This window comes from Pelophylax lessonae (genome assembly GCF_965119305.1).
Source record: "Pelophylax lessonae genome assembly, chromosome: 3".
Classification (NCBI taxonomy): Eukaryota; Metazoa; Chordata; class Amphibia; order Anura; family Ranidae; genus Pelophylax; species Pelophylax lessonae.
The window spans coordinates 685978444-686001528 of NC_138770.1; the positions used below are offsets into that span (position 1 = coordinate 685978444).

Here is a 23085-nt window from a genome sequence, read left to right on the forward strand (position 1 = left end):
CTGGAATATAAAACAGTGAATATGACTGCGACTAGTGTGCTGCTCTTCAGTATATTGCCTGAGAATCATAGGAAATACATACATTTAGGTAAGATGAGATACAATGTAACAGTTTTTGAGAACGCTAGAGGGATTATAGCACATGTGTCAAACACAAGGCCTGTAGGCCGAATCTGTCTCTCCAGGCCATTCCACGTGGCCCTCGCACCTCTCCTGCAACTGCGGCACCCCTCCCCCCTCATCTCTGCCCCTACCTTGTCTCAGCAGAGAGGAGGACAGAACTACAGACCCAGCACCTCTCTGTGCAGCCACAGCACAGCCTCCTCTCTACCTCCCCTGGTCTCAGCATTTAGCAGACTCCAGGCAGCCCTCCTCTGGTCCTCCTCCAGACCCTGCATTTTCTGCTTCTCAGCTCTGCCCCCAGATCCTTCCCAGCAGGGAGGGGGGGGGGTGAACTCTGGACATCTGCTTAAACTATTCTAAAAATACAATTCTATGCCAGTTAGAAAGGAGGGTCGCACACCGCTGGTATCATCCACAATAAACTTAATTGGAGAATGCTCAGACAGAAAACCGTGACAGAACCATGCTGCAGAGTCTGCTACAGGAGCATAGCTGTGCGCAGCCTATTGCATTATCTCAAAAACACAGGAGTGTGTGTATAGATTTACAGTATATATATATATATATATATATATATATATGTATATCCATGTACAGTATAGGATGCACTCAATACTTGGTCGGAGCTCATTTTGCATGAATTACTGCATCAATGCGGCGTGGCATGGAGGCGTGGCATGGAGGCGATCAGCCTGTGGCACTGCTGAGGTGTTATGGAAGTCCAGATTGCTTTGATAGCGGCCTTCACTTCCTCTGCATTGTTGGGTCTGGTGTCTCTCATCTTCCTCCTGACAATCCCCCACAGATTCTCTATGGGGTTTAGGTCAGGCCAGTTTGGTGGCCAATCAAGCACAGTGATCCCATGATCATGTGACCAGGTATTGGTAGGTTTGGCAGTGTGGGCGGTGCCAAGTCCTGCTGGAAAATGAAATCAGCATCTCCATAAAGCTGGTCAGCAGAGGGAAGCATGAAGTGCTCTAGAATTTCCTGCTAGAGGGGTGCGCTGACTTTGGACTTGATAAAAACACAGTGGGCCAACACCAGCCAATGACACGGCTCCCCAAATCATCACTGACCTGTGGACACTTCATACTGGACCTCATGCAACTTGGATTCTGTGCCTCTCCACTCCTCCAGACTCTGGGACCTTGATTTTCAATTTAAATGCAAAATTTTCCACAGCCAGTGATGATTTGGGACGGTGTCAATAGGGCAGTGGACGTTGTCAGTAGAGCAGTGGATGGTGTCAGTAGAGCAGTGGATGGTGTCAGTAGAGCAGTGGACGGTGTCAGTAGAGCAGTGGACGATGTCAGTAGAGCGGTGGATGGTGTCAGTAGGGCAGTGGACGGTGTCAGTAGAGCAGTGGACGGTGTCAGTAAGGCAGTGGATGGTGTCAGTAGAGCAGTGGACTGTGTCAGTAGGGCAGTGGACGGTGTCAGTAGAGCAGTGGACGGTGTCAGTAGGGCAGTGGACGGTGTCAGTAGGGCAGTGGACGGTGTCAGTAGGGCAGTGGACGGTGTCAGTAGAGCAGTGGACGATGTCAGTAGAGCAGTGGACGGTTCCTATGATCCTCAGCTCCATCTAGTGGCCATAATGCGGTATTTTCACCTTCATCTTAACTACTGCCCATAATATTTGAGGAATGTTTGACCAGAAATTAAAAAAGTCTAAGAACATTTGACCTTACCCCCGTCAGGGCTTTTTCACACCACTTGCATGCGTCTTAATTTTTTTTACGTGAACCCGCGTGGTATGTTTTCAGCAGCCCCATAAATTTCAATGGGCTTTTAATTCGCAAAAAATAGGGCAGCCACAATTTTTAAAATTGAGCCCCACTAAACCACTTGGCTTGCGGTTGCGGCATGGTCCTGCAATAAAAAAAAAAAAACTGATACTTACCAAAAAACAGGCAATGGGTGGCGAATCCTAAATGCCTGTCAGCAGCTGCTATACCACACTTTGAAAAAATGCTTTCCTGAGGGTGGTAAGTGTGACAGATGTGGGTATCAGATCCCTGCCCCCCTCACTAACTCGTGACAAAGGACCAGCCAGTCTCACACCCCGCTGTCACTTACGTAACAATGTCAATCCCAGCTGCACCCGGCACAAAGATTTTCCAGCTCGCGGGACCACAATCTAGGTGCCAGCAGGCTGAGAGTGATTGTCACTGGGCTAATTAAGTAATTAACCCTTTAAATGCCCCTACCCCTGCTTTGATCCGAGTGGGAGGAAGCTCGTAATTCTAGCAATATCAATTATGATTTTAGAATTATCATCTGTAACACACAATGTCACCACAGACAGGAATGTTCAGAGGATTTATTCCATACAGTATCACTCTTCAGAAGACGGGTTCTTTGTTAGCTTGCAGTAAGAGCTTAGGGACAAGATTAACACTTTTGAAAATAAGGTTTTAATAATGAAAAGGTCAAAGTTGGTGCAAATAAAATACTTACATAAAAAAGGTGTTTCAAAGAAATAGAGACACAATTCAGCAATAGAAAAAATAAGGTAGAACTGTAGAAGAAGAAAAGGTGCAGCCAGAGTCCTGGGTGTTAACAGAGTTTGGTCGATGAGCCAGGTGTTATCTGTTCTCAAACTTGACAGATGTTCCTGCTTTGATGGTAAAGGAGAACTCTCCGCTGGTTAGGGATCTCCCTTTTTCTCTGGGATCAAAGGGGTGTTGTTGACAGATGCCCCTGACCAAGAAAATGGAGTGGCCATGGACTGTCCTGGGGTTATGACAATATCAGGTCCCTCGCTCACAGACAGTTTTTTACCACTATTCATATCTTCCAATATGTACCGGTTGCATTCTTGAAACTGATAGATCATTGTTCAGCATTGAATTTTGCATCCAGGGTTACTAAACACGGAATATCTCAGATAAACTTGTCACCCAGGGAATATCTGACAGCTATCTTCCCTTCTATATGTGCTAGTGTGGTCATGTATGACCTTAATTCTTTATCTTCCCTTCTATTTGTGCTAGTGTAGTCATGTATGACCTTAATCCGTTAAGTACGCCACTTATCATCCAAATATATACTTATTATTAATGTTTCATGTTCCTGTCTGAGTTTATGAATCGTGCGGATTTGCTAATTTATGAATCGGGCAGAGCTCTCTGATTGCCTTTTACGATCCCCATTCGTTTTGGGTATCTGGAATTTGGTCATAGTTTTACGATAGGCCTGGACAGAAGAAAGACATCCTGCCAGGACTCAATTAGAGGTTTAGAGATCTGCACAGGCCTGGTTTCTGATGTCTCTGAGTTGAGAATGGCTCTTTTGAAGTGTAAAACCTATGCATTCAATTAATTAAAGGAGGAGGGAGGGTAATATCACTGCGGCAATGTATAACTGTTCTGCAAGACTGCCATGGCTGACCTATAATGACTGAACAACATGGCCGCTTGCTACAGCTTTTCATTTGTCCAGTACGGGACTTAATTACAGTAAGCATTACTGCCTGTCTGAAAGAGCCTTGAAATATTCTACACCTAAAGGCTGGAGCGCCAGCTAAGTCACATGACTTCTATCACTGGTATTGTATTATTATGATTAGTGATTGATTGGTAAACAGATGTAACCAATGACTCACTAGATACACAATGACAATGTAGCTGACTGTCCTCTGAAGAGCATAGCCCTGGGCTGCGGTCTCTGAATCCCTACACTCACTCCCTTCCTAATAGCGCCTATGGCTGATATTATTGATCAGGTTAGCGGGTGACGCACACCTTATGCATTACTAACAGACAGTGCGTGTGACCGTACCGTACCTCATCATAGAAGATGTCCAGAGCCGCCTGAATATGTTTCATGTGATTCTCCAGAGAATATCGCGCCTAAGAAGAAAAAAAAAGAAAATATAAATTTTACTCAACTTTAATCAATATTAAATATTAATAAAACTAATTATAAATCTTAACTATATTTCTATAGAACAATATTTAGTAGGAAGAAACACTATATTACCAAAAGTATTGGGACGCCTGCCTTTACACACACATGAACTTTAATGGCGTCCCAGTCTTAGTCCGTAGGGTTCAATATTGAGTTGGCCCACCCTTTGCAGCTATAACAGCTTCAACTCTTCTGGTAAGGCTGTCCACAAGGTTTAGGAGTGTGTCTATGGGAATGTTTCACCATTCTTCCAGAAGCGCATTTGTGAGGTCAGGCACTGATGTTGGACGAGAAGGCCTGGCTCACAGTCTCCGCTCTAATTCATCCTAAAGGTGTTCTATCGGGTTGAGGTCAGGACAATCAAGTTCCTCCACCCCAAACTTCTTGGACCTTCGATAAGCTTCTGCAATGTCACAAGATTTATTTCCCTCCAGTGTTGCGTTAATTTTTCACCAAGATCTTGTATTGATGATGGGAGAGTCGGAGCACTGAGCAAAGCCTTCTCCCGCACATCCCAAAGATTCCCAATGGGGGTAAGATCTGGACTCTGTGGTGGCCAATCCATGAGTGACAATGATGTCTCATCCTCCCTGAACCACTCTTTCACAATCTGAGCCCAATGAATCCTGGCATTGTCATCTTGGAATATTCCCGTGCCATCAGGGAAGAAAGAATCCAATTGATGGAATAACCTGCTCATTCAGTATATTCAGGTAGTCAGCTGACCTCATTCCATATATTCAGGTACTCAGCTGACCTCATTCCGTATATTCAGGTAGTCAGCTGACCTCATTCTGTATATTCAGGGAGTCAGCGGACCTCATTCAGTATATTCAGGTAGTCAGCTGACCTCATTCCGTATATTCAGGGAGTCAGCTGACCTCATTCCGTATATTCAGGGAGTCAGCTGACCTCATTCAGTATATTCAGGGAGTCAGCTGACCTCATTCCGTATATTCAGGGAGTCAGCTGACCTCATTCCGTATATTCAGGTAGTCAGCTGACCTCATTCTTTGGGCACATCCAGTAATATCCAATAGGAGAGTCACTGCAGGCTTAGTTTAGTTAGTTGCTTAGTAAATTCCAGGTGGCGACTTTTTTTTGTCAGTGTATTTGACTGTCAGTGACAGTCAGTGTATTTGATATAGTCATACGCAGGGCTTTTTTTTCTCATAAAATAGTTGCAGGAACTCAAGGTTGCAAGGGATGACCAACTGTCAACTCTTGAAATAGCAGTAAAAAGGCTGCGGAGGATTATCAAATGACACAGAGCTTCTTAAAAATGGAAAACACAAGTTCCAGTTCGCAGCTCTTGATATAAAACAAATCGGGGGAAGATCCACAGAGAATTACAAACAAGTGACCAAGGCGCTGTGGCCCTTCTTTTACAGCTGCTTCCCTATCCACATCTCACTTTCACCGCGCTTCAGCTCTGACCTCGGCATGCAACCCCCTCGTCCACTGCCCCACCTTCTCCTTCCCTCCTTAAAAGCTCCACCACCTCCACATGTCTTACTTGTGTTGCTGTATTAAGCTGAAGAACCAAGCTGGCTCTGGGCTCAGTACCTCCTTGCATATTGAGGGTGGCTCTGCCTCTCTCACTTGCAGGGAAATCATCCAGAGGGGTGTTAGGATCTGCACTGCACCCTGGGCACCACCCTGGGCACCTGCATCTCCCTTGTCCCCAACCTGCACTTAATGGAAGCCTCTCAGGAGCTCAGATCTGCGGGAGCCATTGGGAGACAAGATGTCAATGGTAAGCACAGAAGCATGGGCATCCGCAAATGCCCCCCCCCCCCCCCCCGGAAATTTCCTGGCCTGCTCTAAGAGGGGAATCTATGGGGACCCTGCTCTAAAGGGGGGATCTATGGGGACCCTGCTTTAAGGGGGGATCTATGGGGGACCCTGGCCTGGCCTGCTCTAAAGTGGGATCTATGGGGATCCTGGCCTGCTCTAAAGGGGGTCAGATTGGCTAAATATATATATATATATATATATATATATATATATATATATATATATATATATATTCTTTGCAGGGAGTGCCTGGAGTACCTGGTGGTGCAGGAAAACCTGGTAGCACAGGGAATATAGGTGAAAAGGTAAGACTATAAGACTAAAGAGGGAACTATGGAGAGCCTGGCCTGCTCGAGGGATCTATGGGGACCCTGCTCTAAAGGGGAACTATGGGGGACCCTGGCCTGCTCTGAAGGGGGATCTATGGGGGTGAAAAGGGGCGGAGCATGGGTGACCTTAAAATGATGCCCCCCACTGAAAAAAGTTCTGTGGACGCCTATGCACAGAAGTTGGACTTCTGGGTTTACAAGTGATAGTGGTGATCCGGGAGCAGAGGGCCTGAGCCAAAGGTGGTGGAACTGAGTTCACCAAGTTCCACTAAGCTGAAAAAAAGCCCTGATCTTAGGAGATATATAACTCACAAAAAAGAATTGTAAAACAATTAACGTATCATCTTTAATCCTGAGCATAATGAGTAACAATATAAAGAAAACAACGTATCTATTCATTTAAATCAATGTATCAAAAATGATATCGATAAACAATTTGCTATTCCAATGACTACCTGTAATTCACCTGGTGGTGGTCACACACGGTCTACTCACCCTGTTATTGCAGTACTGGCAGAGGTCATTGCCACCAATAAAAATGGTGATTAACTTCCAGTCGTTTTGAAAATTAATAACCTGTAAGGCAGAAACATATATGAGAAGGGGGAGGAGTTCTCGGGGTACGATGGGTCATTATGGGACTAAGTCCTCAATGGCTGAAGGTTGCCCCTGTGATATGTCACACTCTCTTACCTCACATGCATTTCACACTCTAAAAAGTGTTGCGTCAAGGCAGGCCGCTCATTATCAATGGGCTGCCCATGCATTACATTGCACAAAAAAACTTTTGTTTTCAATGCACCCCATCACAGGCTGTAAAGGCTTTAAAGGCAATACTTCATTGAATTTTGGGCATTTTAGATTTTTTGACATTTCATGCACAAGGTCCGACTGACATGTTTGGTATTTATGTACTTGACACAACTTTTTTTTTTTATTTAACCCAAAAATTTGGTGTTATATTGTGTTTGTTTACACTAAAAATATCAATCCGAGCAGAGGTTCTCGTAAAACCCAGGAGAGGTTCCCATAAAACCCAGGAGAGGTTCTCATAAAACCCAGGAGAGGTTCCCATAAAACCCAGGAGAGGTTCCCATAAAACCCAGGAGAGGTCCTTATAAAACCCAGGAGAGGTTCTCGTAAAACCCAGGAGAGGTTCCCATAAAACCCAGGAGAGGTTCTCATAAAACCCAGGAGAGGTTCCCATAAAACCCAGGAGAGGTTCTCATCAAACCCAGAAGAAGACCTCATCAAACCTGGCACAGTTTCTCATAAAACCCAGGAGAAGTCCTCATCAAACTCAGCAGAGGTTCTCATAAAACCCCAAAAAGGTTCTCATCAAACCCAGAAAAGGTTATCATAAAACCCAAGAGAGGTCCTTATCAAATGAGACAGAGGTTCTCATAAAACCAAGGAGAAGTTCTCATCAAACCCAGCAGAGGTTCTCATAAAGCCCACGGGAGGTCATCATCAAACCCAGAAGAGGCCCTCAAAAAACCCAGGAGAGGTCCTTATCAAGTTGGGCAGAAATTCTCATAAAACCCAGCAAGAGAGGCCCTCCGAAAACCCGACAGAGGTTCTCATCAAACCCAGCAGAGGTTCTCATCAAACCCAGCAGAGGTTCTCATCAAACCCAGCAGAGGTTCTCATCAAGCCTGGCAGAGGTTCTCGTAAAACCCAGCAGAGGTTCTCACCCTTCCCTACTCTGTCTAAACTAGGAAACGAATGGCAATCAATTTGAGTAACAGTTACACTTTGTGTGGACACATTGATTCTACTCACCGTACTCTCCTTCATCTTATTCACCAGAGTCCTCGCCTGGGTTGTCATGTTCCTGACAAAGGACAACATTTTATTATTAAAGAGAAACTATATTGGTATTTGGTCACAATTTTTTTCAGTATTTGCTATCTCTAAATTTGGGCTTTTCTCATTTCCTTCCTTTTTGTCTATTAAATACACCATTGAAATCCTTTTGTTATAGCTGTTTGATAAGTGCAAAAAAATACCCGTTGATCCTGCCAGAAATCCAGTGTCCTGTGTCCTGTTAACGCTTCCTGTGTTATCTCATAAAGAATATGTACCCCACCCCCATTTTTCATCTTGGACTACAAGTCACTTAGTTACTATGCTGTGGATAACAAGACAGTTTGAGTGGTTGGAAAGCTTAGCAAAAGACAATGAGCAGGGCTGACACCAAAAAAATGCTGTGCATTGTCAGCCCACGATAGGGAATTAGGAGCTGAGTGCAATTCTGTTAGATCAACAGGTATTTTTCTTACACTGCAGATGGGCAGGTAAGTCAATGAGCCACTTCTGGGAGGAGGGAACACAATGGAATTTAGGTGCAGAGTCACTGTTGGGAGGGGGGAGCTGAGCTGCAAGGTAACTGCTGCTGAAGTCATTGCTGGATCGAGGGGAGATGAGCTTTTGAGAGATCAAGTCACTGTTGGCAAGGGAAAGGGAGATGCTGAGCTAGGCCCCATGTATACTGGGTGTTTACCCCATGGGGCTCTATACATAATATATACATATTGTATACACTTTCACTTACTCTGCCTTGGCTCCGCTAACGGCAACATTAAACATTTCATTTTGCCGGCCGATCCCAGTGGAGAATCCCTTTAAGTTTGGATTGAACTTCTTCAAGATGTCTTAAAATTAAATTGAGAAAAACCAATGACAAATCATTCAAAAACGATACATAGTTTCCTTATATCGATAGAGCCCTCCAGGGTTGGCCCAAGACATTGTGCTGCCTGGGTCCAAGAATGAAATGCTGCCCCCCAATCCCCCCCAAAAAATAGAAAAATCACACCCACAAAAAGACCCCCGCATCCATTATTTTATATAAATATAACATTTTGAAAATATTATATATACGGCTTTCTTCTTCCATAACTCCCCACCGGACCGATCCAAACAACTGTCTGTCCTCAGTCCTCCGGTCACTCCTGTGTCTGCTGCACCCACCGCCCTAGAAGATCCAGCCTGCCCTGCGTGAGATGGAGCGCGCTGATGTCTGACGTCATTGCGCACACCACAATCACGCGAGGGACGTTCCCCTGGAGGAGAAGCTCCGCCTCCTCATACTCATCAGTTTGCACTACGGGCGGCAGTATGAGATGGGGGAATGCCACCCGTAACGCACCGCAAACTGATAACACAAAAGTGCAATCTTTTGGCGTCAATTTGCCGCCCCTCTCAAAGTGCCGTCTTGGTCCTATTGGACCCATAGTAGGGCCGGCCCTGGAGCCCTCTATAAAAGAAAAGAGAAAAGAGATACTTACCAGTCTTAGAATAATACAGAAATAAAATGCAGCGCCAAAGGAAATAAAAATAAACGTTGAAAATGTTCAATAGTGAAGTGTTCCTATAAGTAAAGTCCATATATCATGAGTTCCTCTTGGCGGAATCCAAGAGCCTCCCGAATCGCATTCTCAATCTTACACAGGTGACCGGATCAATCGCTCACCATTGCCAAACACCAAGAGGGCGTCACAAAGAGGAACCCTTTTTATATTGTGGAGTATCATCAAGGCTCTATTGAGCCGGCTGGAGGGAGAATAAGGTGGAGCAGCAGCATCCCCCATTTATTTATCCCTAGAGGGGAAATGTTTTTCTGGCCTACTGGTAACACAGGGGTCAGAACATGAGGTGAGCGGCCTGTTTGCACACAAGCACCAGCACTTTATTTCCTGTTTTCACCAGCACTTTATTGCCTGTTTGCAGTTTGCACCAACACTTTATTCCCTGTTTGCAGTTTGCACCAACACGTTATTGCCTGTTTGCACCAGCACTTTATTCCCTGTTTGCAGTTTGCACCAACACTTTATTCCCTGTTTGCAGTTTGCACCAACACGTTATTGCCTGTTTGCACCAGCACTTTATTGCCTGTTTGCACCAGCACTTTACTGCCTGTTTGCACCAGCACTTTATTGCCTGTTTGCAGTTTGCACCAGCACTTTATTGCCTGTTTGCACCAGCACTTTATTGCCTGTTTGCACCAGCACTTTATTGCCTGTTTGCAGTTTGCACCAGCACTTTATTGCCTGTTTGCACCAGCACTTTACTGCCTGTTTGCAGTTTGCACCAGCACTTTATTGCCTGTTTGCACCAGCACTTTATTGCCTGTTTTCACCAGCACTTTATTGCCTGTTTGCAGTTTGCACCAGCACTTTATTGCCTGTTTGCACCAGCACTTTACTGCCTGTTTGCACCAGCACTTTATTGCCTGTTTGCAGTTTGCACCAGCACTTTATTGCCTGTTTGCACCAGCACTTTATTGGCCGTTTGCACTGCACGATGGGATGTTTTACTGATGGATTCCACCAAGAGGAACATATGATATATAGACTTTACTTTTTAGCAACACTTCACTTATTGAACATTTTCAAAGTTTATGTTTATTTTCTTTTGCGCAGCATTTTATTTCTGAATTATTTGTTATTGTGTGTAGTGGAAACTAGGGATCGACCGATTATTGGCAACCCTGATATATCGGGGGCAGATATGCACTTTCCCTGATATATCTGAATCGCCCCCTGAGGTTATTGATATTTCAGAAAGTGCTGTACTGGAGTGATTCCTGCAGCTAGAGGCCTCACCCCGGTACCGGCGTCCATAGCCGACGGTCAGCTGTTTTGTAATGACAACCGATGCAGCTGAGAAGCCGCTCCGCTGTTATTACAAGGAGAGGGAGGGAACGTTCCCCCCCCCTCCCTCCCTCCGCTTTCCACGGTGCGCCCGTGTCTCCCGTCCCACCAGGAGACCCGGGCAACCAGCCTGCACGGCCGCCGAAGAGCAGACCTGATCAAAGCCGCATTCGGCTCGGATCGGGTCTCCATGTAAAAACCTGGAAGTGATTTCATGACTAACATCACTTCTGGATACTCAGCGCCAGATTTAAAAAAATGACAGCATTCAAAACAGCCAAACTTGGCATTTTGAATGCTTTTAAGTGCAGAGGAGGGGGTTGGGGTCTTTTAGACCCCCAGATCCCTCCACAAGAGTACCTATTAAAAAAAATAAAATAAAATAAATGAATAAAAAAATGTTTTTTTAATGTCTGAAAATATCGGCCGATGCCGATATCCGAAGACCAAAATATTGGTATCGGTATCAGCATTAAAAAAACGATATCGGTCGATCACTCGTGGAAACACTGTTAGTGATAGCAGCCATTTGGATCCTCTTTTCACTATATTTATTTTTTGCCACTATATGATTGCGCTGATTTCTTTTTTTGTATCATTACAGCACAGTTTACTTACCAATCTTAGTCCCCGATCGATCTTCACTCTATTGCAGAGCTACTCTGGCCGGAGATTCTTAACCTCCCTGGCGGTCTGATTATGTCAGATTTTTTGTGCTAAAAGCGGTACATTGTTTTGCATGGAAATCTGGAAATTGTTTTATATTTTAGGCCGGTAATTCTTAGGAATAAATCACTTAATTCCGTCCAAACAAGAGTCTAGTAGACATCCCGGGTGTGATAAAGTTTGAAACACAAAATCATAAATTAAATTAACCTCCCTAGCGGTAATCTCGAGTGTGACTCTGGGTTAATATAGAGTACCAAAATCGCTAACCCCGAGCCACACTCAGGATTACCCCAGAATAAAACTCACCTTCCCCTGCAATCCCCCGCCGTCCTCCCCCGCAGTCCCCCCCCCTGCCCTCCTCCACTGTACTCCCCCGCCGCCCCCCCCCCCCCCCGCCCTCCTCTGCTGTCCTCCCCCGCTGTCCTCCTGCTCTGTGCTCTGCAGATGCCGACACCTGTCTTCCGACAGACACAGGACTGATAGGAGGACTGAGGACAGACAGCGGGTGATTGGTGGACCGGTCCGGTGGTGAGTTATGGAAGAAGATAACCGTATATATAATATATTCTAAGTGTTATATTTATATAAAAATAATGGATGTAGTGGTGGACGGAATTTTTTTTTTTTTTGGGGGGGGGGGGGGGGGACAGCATTTTATTCTTGGACCCAGGCAGCACAATGTCCTGGGCCAGCCCTGCCCTCCAGACTCCACCTAGAACTTCAATATCACTTTTATGTCTTACCAGTCCGTATATGAAAGCTGGAGGACTTACTTGGAATTGTTGTGACTTTGTCCAATGTGTCATCTCCGCCAATACTGAAAAATAGGAACACGTCACATTGCAATTAAATAACGCCCACAATTATTTCACAACAATTTATTAAGAAAAAAAAAAAAACGTCCCTGTTATAGCCAATCAGATTCCAGCTGTTCCAATTATTCTCAGTATAGAGAATGCAAAACATTTATAGGACACATTGAACTTTTCATGTTAGTCCCGCCCCAGAGGAGCTTAGATATGACACTAAGAGCAGCAGGGCCGCTGGTAAGGCAGTACAGCCAGCCCTCCTGTACTGGGTCCAGACCCCATCAGTTTAACCACTTCTGGACCGGAAGGATTTGCCCCCTTAATGACCAGGCCATTTTTGCAACGGTCATGCAACGCTGTACCCAAATACAATTAATGTCCTTTTTTTTAACACAAACAGAGCTTTCTTTTGGTGGTATTTGATCATCTGTGCGATTTTTATTTTTTGCTCTATAAACAAAAAAAGAGCGACAATTCTGAAAAAAAAACAAAACAATAATTTTCACATTCTGCTATATAAACATTCCACCCCCCCCAAAAAAAAAAATTTAAAAATCATATTTTTTTATAATTTTAGGCCAATTTGTTTTCTGCTACATATTTTTGGTAAAAAAAAATCACAATAGGCGTATTTTGATTGGTTTGCGCAAAAATTATTGCGTCTTCAAACTAGGGGAAAGATTTACCGGTATGTAATTTTTATTGTTTTTTTTTTACTAGTAATGGCGGTGATCTGCGATTTTTAGCGGGACTGCGACATTGCGGCGGACAGATCGGACCCCTAACTGACATTTTTGATACTTTTGGGGGGACCAGTGACATTACTACAGTGATCAGTGCTAAAAATATGCACTGTTACTGTAATAATGACACTGGCAGGGAAGGGGATAACATTGTTGGTGATCAAGGGGTTAAATGTGAGCCTAGGGGAGTGTTTCTAACTGTATGGGGGCGGGGCTTATGGAATGACCATAGAGACCTGTGTTCCTATATAGAAGGAGCTCTGTGATCATTCCAGGGGAAAGAACGGTCAGCTGTGTTTACAACATCCGACCGTCCTTCTCTCTCAGCGGGGAGCGATCGCGGATGTCAGGCGGCAATTGGAGCCACCTGCCCCGAGCATCGGAGTCCTGGCTGCCGAGTGGGGGTGGGAGCGCACTGCTGGCGGTGCACGCTCGCTCCCTAGCTGCAGGTGTGTGGCCGATGTAGATCTACCTCGGTTCGCGCAGGTGGGGTTGCCTGCCGCAGTATAAAGAGGAAGTAAACTTGTTTTTATTTGAAATGGCCGGCAGGGTATTTATCACAGAAGAAACCCTATTGGTCTTTTCTGCCATAAATGCATTCTTCTGCCTATCAGCTGTCATGCTCACTGAACCACGCATGCGCAGCTCACCAAACATTTACAGCCCCGATCGGCCCCCAATTCGTGTCACAGGAGTGGCATCATCGCGGCCTGGCCTATCAAGTGGCCGAAGGCACGGGACCCCGGAAGGAAGATCGAGCAAAGATGGAAGTGCCGGGGGCCCGCAGGATTGGTCCCAGCGATGTTCTGGGAGGACACCAAATGACAGCTAAGTCTGCTATAATGTACTAATATGCTGTGCATTCTAATACATTGTGGTATACCCCCCTGGGGGCCCTAAAGAAAAATACAACGGACTTAACTTCCGCTTTAAAGGGGGGCCCGGGGACCTGCTGAGCAGGAGGGCCAGCTGTACTGTCTTATTGCAGACACGGATCCCCTTCTGCCTCCCCCTGCAGTGCTGCCGGATTCTCCTCCTCTTTCTCCCTCTGGCTGCACTGCAGGGGTATGGGTTCTGGCACATGGACCCCTTCCATCTGCTGTCCAGGCCCCCCTGTGAGCCAAGATAACAAAGGAGTGACTACGGGACAACTCTGTGAATGTCCTTGAGTGGCCCAGCCAGAGCCCAGACTTGAACCCGATTGAACATCTCTGGAGAGATCTGAAAATGGCTGTGCACCGACCCTCCCCCATCCAACCTGATGGAGCTTGAGAGGTCCTGCAAAGAAGAATGGGAGAAACTGCCCAAAAATAGGAGTGCCAAGCTTGTAGCATCATACTCAGAAATACTGGAGGCTGTAATTGGTGCCAAAGGAGCTTCACCAAAGTATTGGGCAAAGGGTGTGAATACTTATGTACATGACAAAGGGTGTGAATACTTATGTACATGGGATTTTTCCTTTTTTATTTTTAATAAATTTGCAAAGATTTCTAACTTCTCTCACGTTGTCATTATGGGGGAGGGGTTTGTAGAATTTGAGGAAAATAATGAATTTAATCCATTTTGGAATAAAGCTGTAACATAAAATGTGGAAGAAGTGAAGTTCTGTGAATACTTTCCGGATGCACTCATGGGCGTCCGCAGAACTTTTTCCAGGGGGGGGGGGCATCATTTTAAGGTCAGCCATGCTCCGCCCCTTTTTAACAATGTCATGAAGGGGAGGAGCTTAGTTATTATCACATAAATCTCAGGGACATGTGACGTCACGCGCCGTGCCTCTATGCACGGGGCCACAAATCTCCTCAGTTGTCTTGCCCCGGGCTACCCCTCTCCTGGAACAATAGCACTGGGGCTGAGGACAGTCGGTCCGCACGGCTGCTGATGTCAGTCACTGCGCAAGCAGCGACTCGTGAATATTTATTTTTAAAGGGGAAAAACAAGCTGCTCAATACCAGTTTTCAGAGCGCTGATTGCCGCCAGCTCTCCCCTCCTCTCCTCCTCCCCTCCTGACTGAAGTCAGCGGGGAATCCTTGGACCCGCCCACTGCAGGCAGCTGTCAGACAGGGAGAGGAGTGAGCGGCGTTTGGCGCTCTGAAAACTGGTAAAGAACGGCTTCATTTTTTAAAACAGACACAGGGGAATGGGCACACAGGATTATTAAACAGACCAGATAGGATGGTATAAAGTGGCTTAACAACCACTTTAAAGGGGAAGTTGAGATTCTAAGGGGGGGGCACTTGCCCCCCCATGTGGACGCCCATGGATGCGCTGTACCTCATCTTTGGTGCAGTTACACATAGTCCAGTTTTAACAATGTTCTCCATTCATTGTGAGATGATAGAATAGAGAGCTCTCACCTCCAGGAGATTCCCCTCCACTCTGTGGCGACATTCAGGATGGAAGTTGCTCTGGCACCGAAAGCGGCCTACAAATACATTACAAACAGATCAGCAGGAGGATCCTCCAGGGAGGTACTAATCACACCTAAGGACCGCCCCTTTCTCTGACATTTGTTCTTTACAAGGTAAAATCTGTATTTTTTGCTAGAAAATTACTTAGCACCCCCAAAAATTATATATATATATTTTTTTTAGCAAAGACTCTGGAGAATAAAATGGAGATCGTTGCAATATTGTTTGTCACGTGGTATTTGTCTTTCAAAAGCAATTTAAAAAAAAAAAAATACATTTCACTGCATTTAAAAAAAACTAAAAACAGTTAAGGTAGCCCAATTTATTTCCTCGTGAAAGATAATGTTACCCCGAAACAGATACCGAACCATACAATCCCATATACACAATCCCATACATACAATCCCATATACACAATCCCATATACACAATCCCATATACACAATCCCATATATACACAATCCCATATACACAATCCCGTATATACAATCCCATATATACAATCCCAGATACACAATCCCATATACACAATCCCGTATATACAATCCCATATATACAATCCCAGATACACAATCCCATATATACAATCCCGTATACACAATCCTATATATACAATCCCATATATACAATCCCATATATACAATCCCATATATACAATCCCATATATACAATCCCATATACACAATCCCATACATACAATCCCATATACACAATCCCATATATACAATCCCATATACACAATCCCATATATACACAATCCCATATACACAATCCCGTATATACAATCCCATATATACAATCCCAGATACACAATCCCATATACACAATCCCGTATATACAATCCCATATATACAATCCCAGATACACAATCCCATATATACAATCCCGTATACACAATCCTATATATACAATCCCATATATACAATCCCAGATACACAATCCCATATACACAATCCCATATATACAATCCCATATATACAATCCCAGATACACAATCCCATATACACAATCCCGTATATACAATCCCATATATACAATCCCAGATACACAATCCCATATACACAATCCCATATATACACAACCCCATATACACAACCCCATATACACAACCCCATATACACAACCCCATATACACAACCCCATATACACAATCCCATATACACAACCCCATATACACAACCCCATATACACAATCCCATACACACAATCCCATATACACAATCCAGAGGAAGGCAAAAAAAAAACAGCAAATCATGATCCATACTGACATATTGGGCACCTCTGATTTTATTTTATTTTCTGAGAAGGAAAGGCGGCTTTTCACTAAAATAAGTACAGCGCATCCGGAAAGTATTCACAGCGTTTCACTTTTCCCACATTTTGTTATGTTTCAGCCTTATTCCAACATGGATTAAATTCATTATTTTCCTCCAAAATTCTACAAACAATCCCCCATAATGACAACGTGAGAGAAGTTTGTTTGAAATCTTTGCACATTTATTAAAAAGAAAAAAAAAAAAAAATCCCATGTACATAAGTATTCACACCCTTTTCCACTCAAAATTGAGCTCAGGTGCATCCTGTTTCCACTAAACATCCCTGAGATGTTTCTACAACTTGATTGGAGTCCACCTGTGGTAAATTCAGTTGATTGGACATGATTTGGAAAGGCACACACCTGTCTATATAAGGTCCCACAAGTAACAGTGCATGTCAGAGCACAAACCAAGCCATGAAGTCCAAGGAATTGTCTGTAGACCTCAGAGACAGGATTGTATGGAGGTACAGATCGGGGGAAGGGTACAGAAACATTTCTGCAGCATTGAAGGTCCCAATGAGCACAGTGGCCTCCATCATCTGTAAATGGAAGAAGTTTGGAGCCACCAGGACTCTTCCTAGAGCGGCCGCCCGGCCAAACTGAGCGATCGGGGGAGGAGGGCCTTAGTCAGGGAGGTGACCAAGAACCCGATGGTCACTCTGACAGAGCTCCAGTGTTTCTCTGTGGAGAGAGGAGAACCTTCCAGAAGAACAACCATCTCTGCAGCACTCCACCAATCAGGCCAGTATGGGTGTGGCCAGACGGAAGCCACTCCTCAGTAAAAGTCACATGACAGCCCGCCTGGAGTTTACCAAAAGGCACCTGAAGGACTCTCAGACCATGAGAAACAAAATTCTCTGCTCTGATGAAACAAAGATTGAACTCTTTGGCCTGAATGGGAAGCGTCATGTCTGGAGGAAACCAGGCACCGCCCATCACCTGGCCAATATCATCCCTACTGTGAAGCATGGTGGTGGCAGCATCATGCTGTGGGGATGTTTTTCAGCAGCAGGAACTGGGAGACTAGTCAGGATGGAGGGAAAGATGAATACAGCAATGTACAGAGACATCCTTGATGAAAACCTTCTCCAGAGCGCTCTGGACCTCAGACTGGGGCGAAGGTTCATCTTCCAACAGGACAACGACCCTAAGCACACAGCCAAGATAACAAAGGAGTGACTACAGGACAACTCTGTGAATGTCCTTGAGTGGCCCAGCCAGAGCCCAGACTTGAACCCGATTGGACATCTCTGGAGAGATCTGAAAATGGCTGAGCACCGACCCTCCCCCATCCAACCTGATGGAGCTTGAGAGGTCCTGCAAAGAAGAATGGGAGAAACTGCCCAAAAATAGGAGTGCCAAGCTTGTAGCATCATACTCAGAAATACTGGAGGCTGGAATTGGTGCCAAAGGAGCTTCACCAAAGTATTGAGCAAAGGGTGTGAATACTTATGTACATGGCAAAGGGTGTGAATACTTATGTACATGGGATTTATTTCTTTTTTATTTTGAATACATTTGCAAAGATTTCAAAACAACTTTCTCTCACGTTGTCATTATGGGGGATTGTTTGTAGAATTTTGAGGAAAATAATGAATTGAATCCATTTTGGAAAAAGGCTGTAACATAAAATGTGGAAGAAGTGAAGCGCTGTGAATACTTTCCGGAGTCTCTGTATTTGTAATACATAGATGGACACTTACCGTCAGTGAATCGCCCAGCGCTGCCACCACTCGAATGTCACCGGGACGCAGCTTATGAACTGAAAGAAAAATAGAAACATTTGAAAATGGAAGAAGCAAACTCCATTGGTGTGAAAGGCGGTGGTGACATTAATTGTAACAATATAACATTATAAAATACGGTGAATTACTGGAGCCAAATGTCCCGCTAATTTGCTGACCCAAATTTCTGGGCTCATAGGGTCTAGATTTGCCAGGAATTGCACAGATAGAGTCGGTGAAAGCTGCACCTTCCAGGGCCACACAATCACCAGGACCAGCAGAAACACGTTTTCATTAAAGGGTGCAAACAGGGAAAGGAGAACGTTCTTGGTGGTTCCTCACCTGATGTCGGCACGCTGTCAGAGACGGCTGCATAGTTTCGGCATTCCATGTCACTGCCCCAGTTCTGTATGACATGAAAAATATGACATCACTATAGACAGTCATAGGAGCCGTATTCAATAATCAGAGACATCCAACTATCATTTCACAATATCTGTATTTGGAGTTTAGTCCATGTAAACCCAACCACTAAAACCTCATAGAACTTTTAACGTGTGGATGTCTTTTCAAAAGCTGTTTTGTGTCTTTTTTAAGAAATTATTATATTTATATATGATGCTGAGCACGTGCACAACTTCTGTGGTCGACCTGTGGCCTGTTCTGAGTGGAACCTGTCCTGTTAAACCCCTGTATGGTCTTGGCCACCGTGCTGCAGCTCAGTTTCAGGGTCTTGGCAATCTTCTTATAGCCTAGGCCATCTTTATGTAGAGCAACAATTCTTTTTTTCGGATCCTCAGAGAGTTCTTTGCCATGAGGTGCCATGTTGAACTTCCAGTGACCAGTATGAGAGAGTGAGAGCGATAACACCAAATGTAACACACCTGCTTCCCATTCACACCTGAGACCTTGTAACACTAACGAGTCACATGACACCGGGGAGGGAAAATTGCTAATTGGGCCCAATTTGGACATTGTCACTTAGGGGTGTACTCACTTTTGTTGCCAGCGGTTTAGACATTAATGGCTGTGTGTTGAGTTATTTTGAGGGGACAGTAAATTTACACTGTTATACAAGCTGTACACTCACTACTTTACATTGTAGCAAAGTCTCATTTCTTCAGTGTTGTCACATGAAAAGATAGAATAAAATATTTACAAAAGTGTGAGGGGTGTACTTACTTTTGTGGGACACTGTATATCTTGAACCTAGACCCAGACATATCGTTGGCCAGCCAAAACAATATACTTCATGAAAGGTATCAATGGCCTTTTATATACTCCTAGTTTAGTCAGACGCTGTAGAGGTACTCTCTGTCCAACCACCGCACACCTTCTCGGATTTATTGGGTATTCTCCTACTGGCATAGGTAGCTTTATAAAAGGGGAGTTCTTTATTTACAAGGACCTTCCATGCCTGAATGGCTGGGGGGGGGGGGGGGGTCGGGTAGGTTTTTTTCCAGGAGGGGACTATCATTTTCCTAGCATAGTAAAATAAAGTCAGCTGTGTACGTATTACTCTCTAGGGCATCCACCAATCCCAAAAGACACTTCAATACTGGGCCTAACAAAGAGAGTAGTGACCTCGTCTATGGATTCTGCAACTTCCAACCTTCTGTATGGCCACATATTCCCAGAATATATGCATGAAATTCGCTCCGGGTGAGGTGCACAACCAACAGGACGACTGGGAGGGAAAAATTCTAGCCAATCTGGCCGGGGTAAGATTTATACGATGTAGAAATTAATATTGAATGAGATGATCTCTAGTAGAGACCAGCTTAGAGAAATTCATATCCCGTACATCGTCCCAGTCATCTCCGTCCATCGGGGAAAACTCCCTTTCCCATGCTGTAGGACTCTGTAGGTATCTACAAATAGTTGCTCATAAATATTAGAGAACGCTTTATCTAAAGAGTTGTTTCTGAGAAAATTTTCATATCACTCGCTTACAATGTGATTGGTGAGGAACTAAATTTAGAGTTGAATGCATGCCGCAATTGTAAGTAACGAAACAGATGGGAACTTGGATTTCATGTCATCAAACTGTAGAAGTGTGCCAGTCTTGACTATACCCGCCACCCTCTTAATACCATCTTTATGTGATATAATGGGGTCTGGTAATTGAAATAGGTATGGAAATGGAAACTGAGGGTTATTCCACAATGGAGAGTGTGGTGATATTACCTGGAAGCTTCCAGATTCTGTCCTGCCAGTTACCACCCAAGCTCTAATTGTTACCCTCATAGAGGTAGTGATGGGGTAAGGGGCTTTACTACCTCTGAGCAGGAGATGAGACAAGTCCTCGTAGGAGCCTAATACCACAGCCTCCAGAGCAACCGCCACATCCTCCTCTGGGAGGGTCAACCACCTATGAGCGACCACCAGTTGTCCTGCCAGATAGTAGGGAAGGAAGTTTGGTACCGCTAGTCCCCCTTATTTCCATGGTTGCTCGAGTATCTGCAATTTGATCCTCGGATTTCATCCATTCCATAAGAAGGCAGAGAACAGACTGTCAATGTTCCGAAATACTGTATATATTTCGGAATCCACACTGGTGAATCATGGAATACATACAGGAATAACGGCAGGAACGTCACCTTTAGTAGGTTAACTTTCCCAATGAGTGTCAAGGGTAAATTTTGCCAAGCCTGCAATCTAATAAATGGGTAACATTTAAGGTGATGAAGTCTGAGACTGAATTAGAAATATGAATGCCCGGGTATTTAACCCCGTCTACCTGCTGTAAGGGGCAATTAGCCGCAACCTTGCAGGGCGGAGAGGGTATTTTTAAAGGAAGAATTTGAGGTTTACTCCATTTCACTTTTAACTCCGAGAGGCTAGCGAAGGAATTCAAAATGGATAATGCCGCTGTGAGGGAAGCATCAGAATCACTCAAAAATAGCACCATATCTATCGTCTGCATATAACGCCACCTTTTCTGTCAGGCTTCCAACCTGAATACCGCTTACCCCAGGTGAGGCTCAATTAGCAAGGCAAATAGCCCAGGAGACACCGGACACCCTTGTCTGGTACCCCGTCTCACCGGAAAAAATTTAGAGATCAGACTATTAAGTTCAATGGCTGCAGTTGGATTGGGGTATATAATATTTATCCACTGCCTGAACTTGGGGGGAAAACCATACGCCTCCAACACCGTGGAAACATATATTGCCAATCTATCGAAACAAAGGCTTTTTCCAGATCTAAAAAAACAAGAACCCCTCCACTGGATACATCCGGCCCTAGTTGCGTATGTGTGAATACCCTGCGTAGGTTGATTTCTGTGGCTTTGGCAGCATAAAACCTGTCTGATCGGGAGGAATTAAATGCTCAAGGACCAGGCCCATGCAGAGGAGGGCAGAGGGTGCTTGAGCATCTGCCCCTTTGTCCCTTGATGCCCAAAGTACCCTTTCGTTAAGGTAAAATTTCCTCAGCAGCGCCCATAAACAGTATGGCTGGGGGTCGACAGTACAACTGCTCATGCGACATTCCTGAAGCCTGCCAAGCTCAGGAAAGCTTGTACATACTCGGCAGAGCGGGAGTATGCATAGTGACGTAATGGCCCCATTTTTGAAAGTGAGGCACTCGGTCTCTGCGCAGCGACGGTGCCTCGTCACTTCAGCAGGTAAGACCAGACCCTGGACCCTCTGACTACCCCCTGCACCATGTCTGCAGCCTCTGACCAGACCACCACCTGCACTATGCCCACAGCCTCTTACCACCCCCTGCACCATGTCTGCAGCCTCTGACCAGACCACCACCTGCACTATGCCCACAGCCTCTTACCACCCCCTGCACCATGTCTGCAGCCTCTGACCAGACCACCTCCTGCACCATGTCCACAGCATCTTACCACCCCCTGCACCATGTCTGCAGCCTCTGACCAGACCACCGCCTGCACTATGTCCACAGCCTCGTTCCACCCCCTGCACCATGTCTGCAGCCTCTGACCAGACCACCACCTGCACTATGCCCACAGCCTCGTTCCACCCCCTGCACCATGTCTGCAGCCTCTGACCAGACCACCACCTGCACTATGCCCACAGCCTCGTTCCACCCCCTGCACCATGTCTGCAGCCTCTGACCAGACCACCACCTGCACTATGCCCACAGCCTCTTACCACCCCCTGCACCATGTCTGCAGCCTCTGACCAGACCACCGCCTGCACTATGTCCACAGCCTCGTTCCACCCCCTGCACCATGTCTGCAGCCTCTGACCAGACCACCTCCTGCACCATGTCCACAGCATCTTACCACCCCCCCGCACCATGTCTGCAGCCTCTGACCAGACCACCACCTGCACTATGCCCACAGCCTCGTTTCATCACCTGCACCATGTCCGCAGCCTCTGACTACCCCCTGCATCATGTCCACAGCATCTTACCACCCCCTGCACCATGTCTGCAGCCTCTGACCTAACCACCACCTGCATCATGTCCACAGCCTCTTACCACCCCCTGCACCATGTCTGCAGCCTCTGACCAGACCACCCCCCCCCCGCACTATGTCTGCAGCCTCTGACCAGACCACCCCCTGCACCATGTCCGCAGCCTCTGACCCCCCCTGCATAATGTCCGTTGCCTCTGACCAGACCA

General features: G+C 45.5%; 1 protein-coding gene across 1 annotated transcript in view; it reads right to left on the bottom strand.

Moving 5' to 3' along the window:
- PLB1 (phospholipase B1) overlaps positions 1-23085 on the bottom strand; it is a gene marked incomplete at its 5' end in the record, with an annotated part of 217657 nt that overhangs the window by 15951 nt on the left and 178621 nt on the right. Inside the window, 8 exons of the mRNA XM_082251005.1 lie at positions 3908-3973; positions 6653-6733; positions 7940-7991; positions 8712-8811; positions 12255-12298; positions 15391-15458; positions 18466-18524; positions 18829-18892. Coding sequence (XP_082107131.1) covers positions 3908-3973; positions 6653-6733; positions 7940-7991; positions 8712-8811; positions 12255-12298; positions 15391-15458; positions 18466-18524; positions 18829-18892 — 534 coding nt within the window. The remainder of the gene's footprint in view (positions 1-3907; positions 3974-6652; positions 6734-7939; positions 7992-8711; positions 8812-12254; positions 12299-15390; positions 15459-18465; positions 18525-18828; positions 18893-23085) is intronic.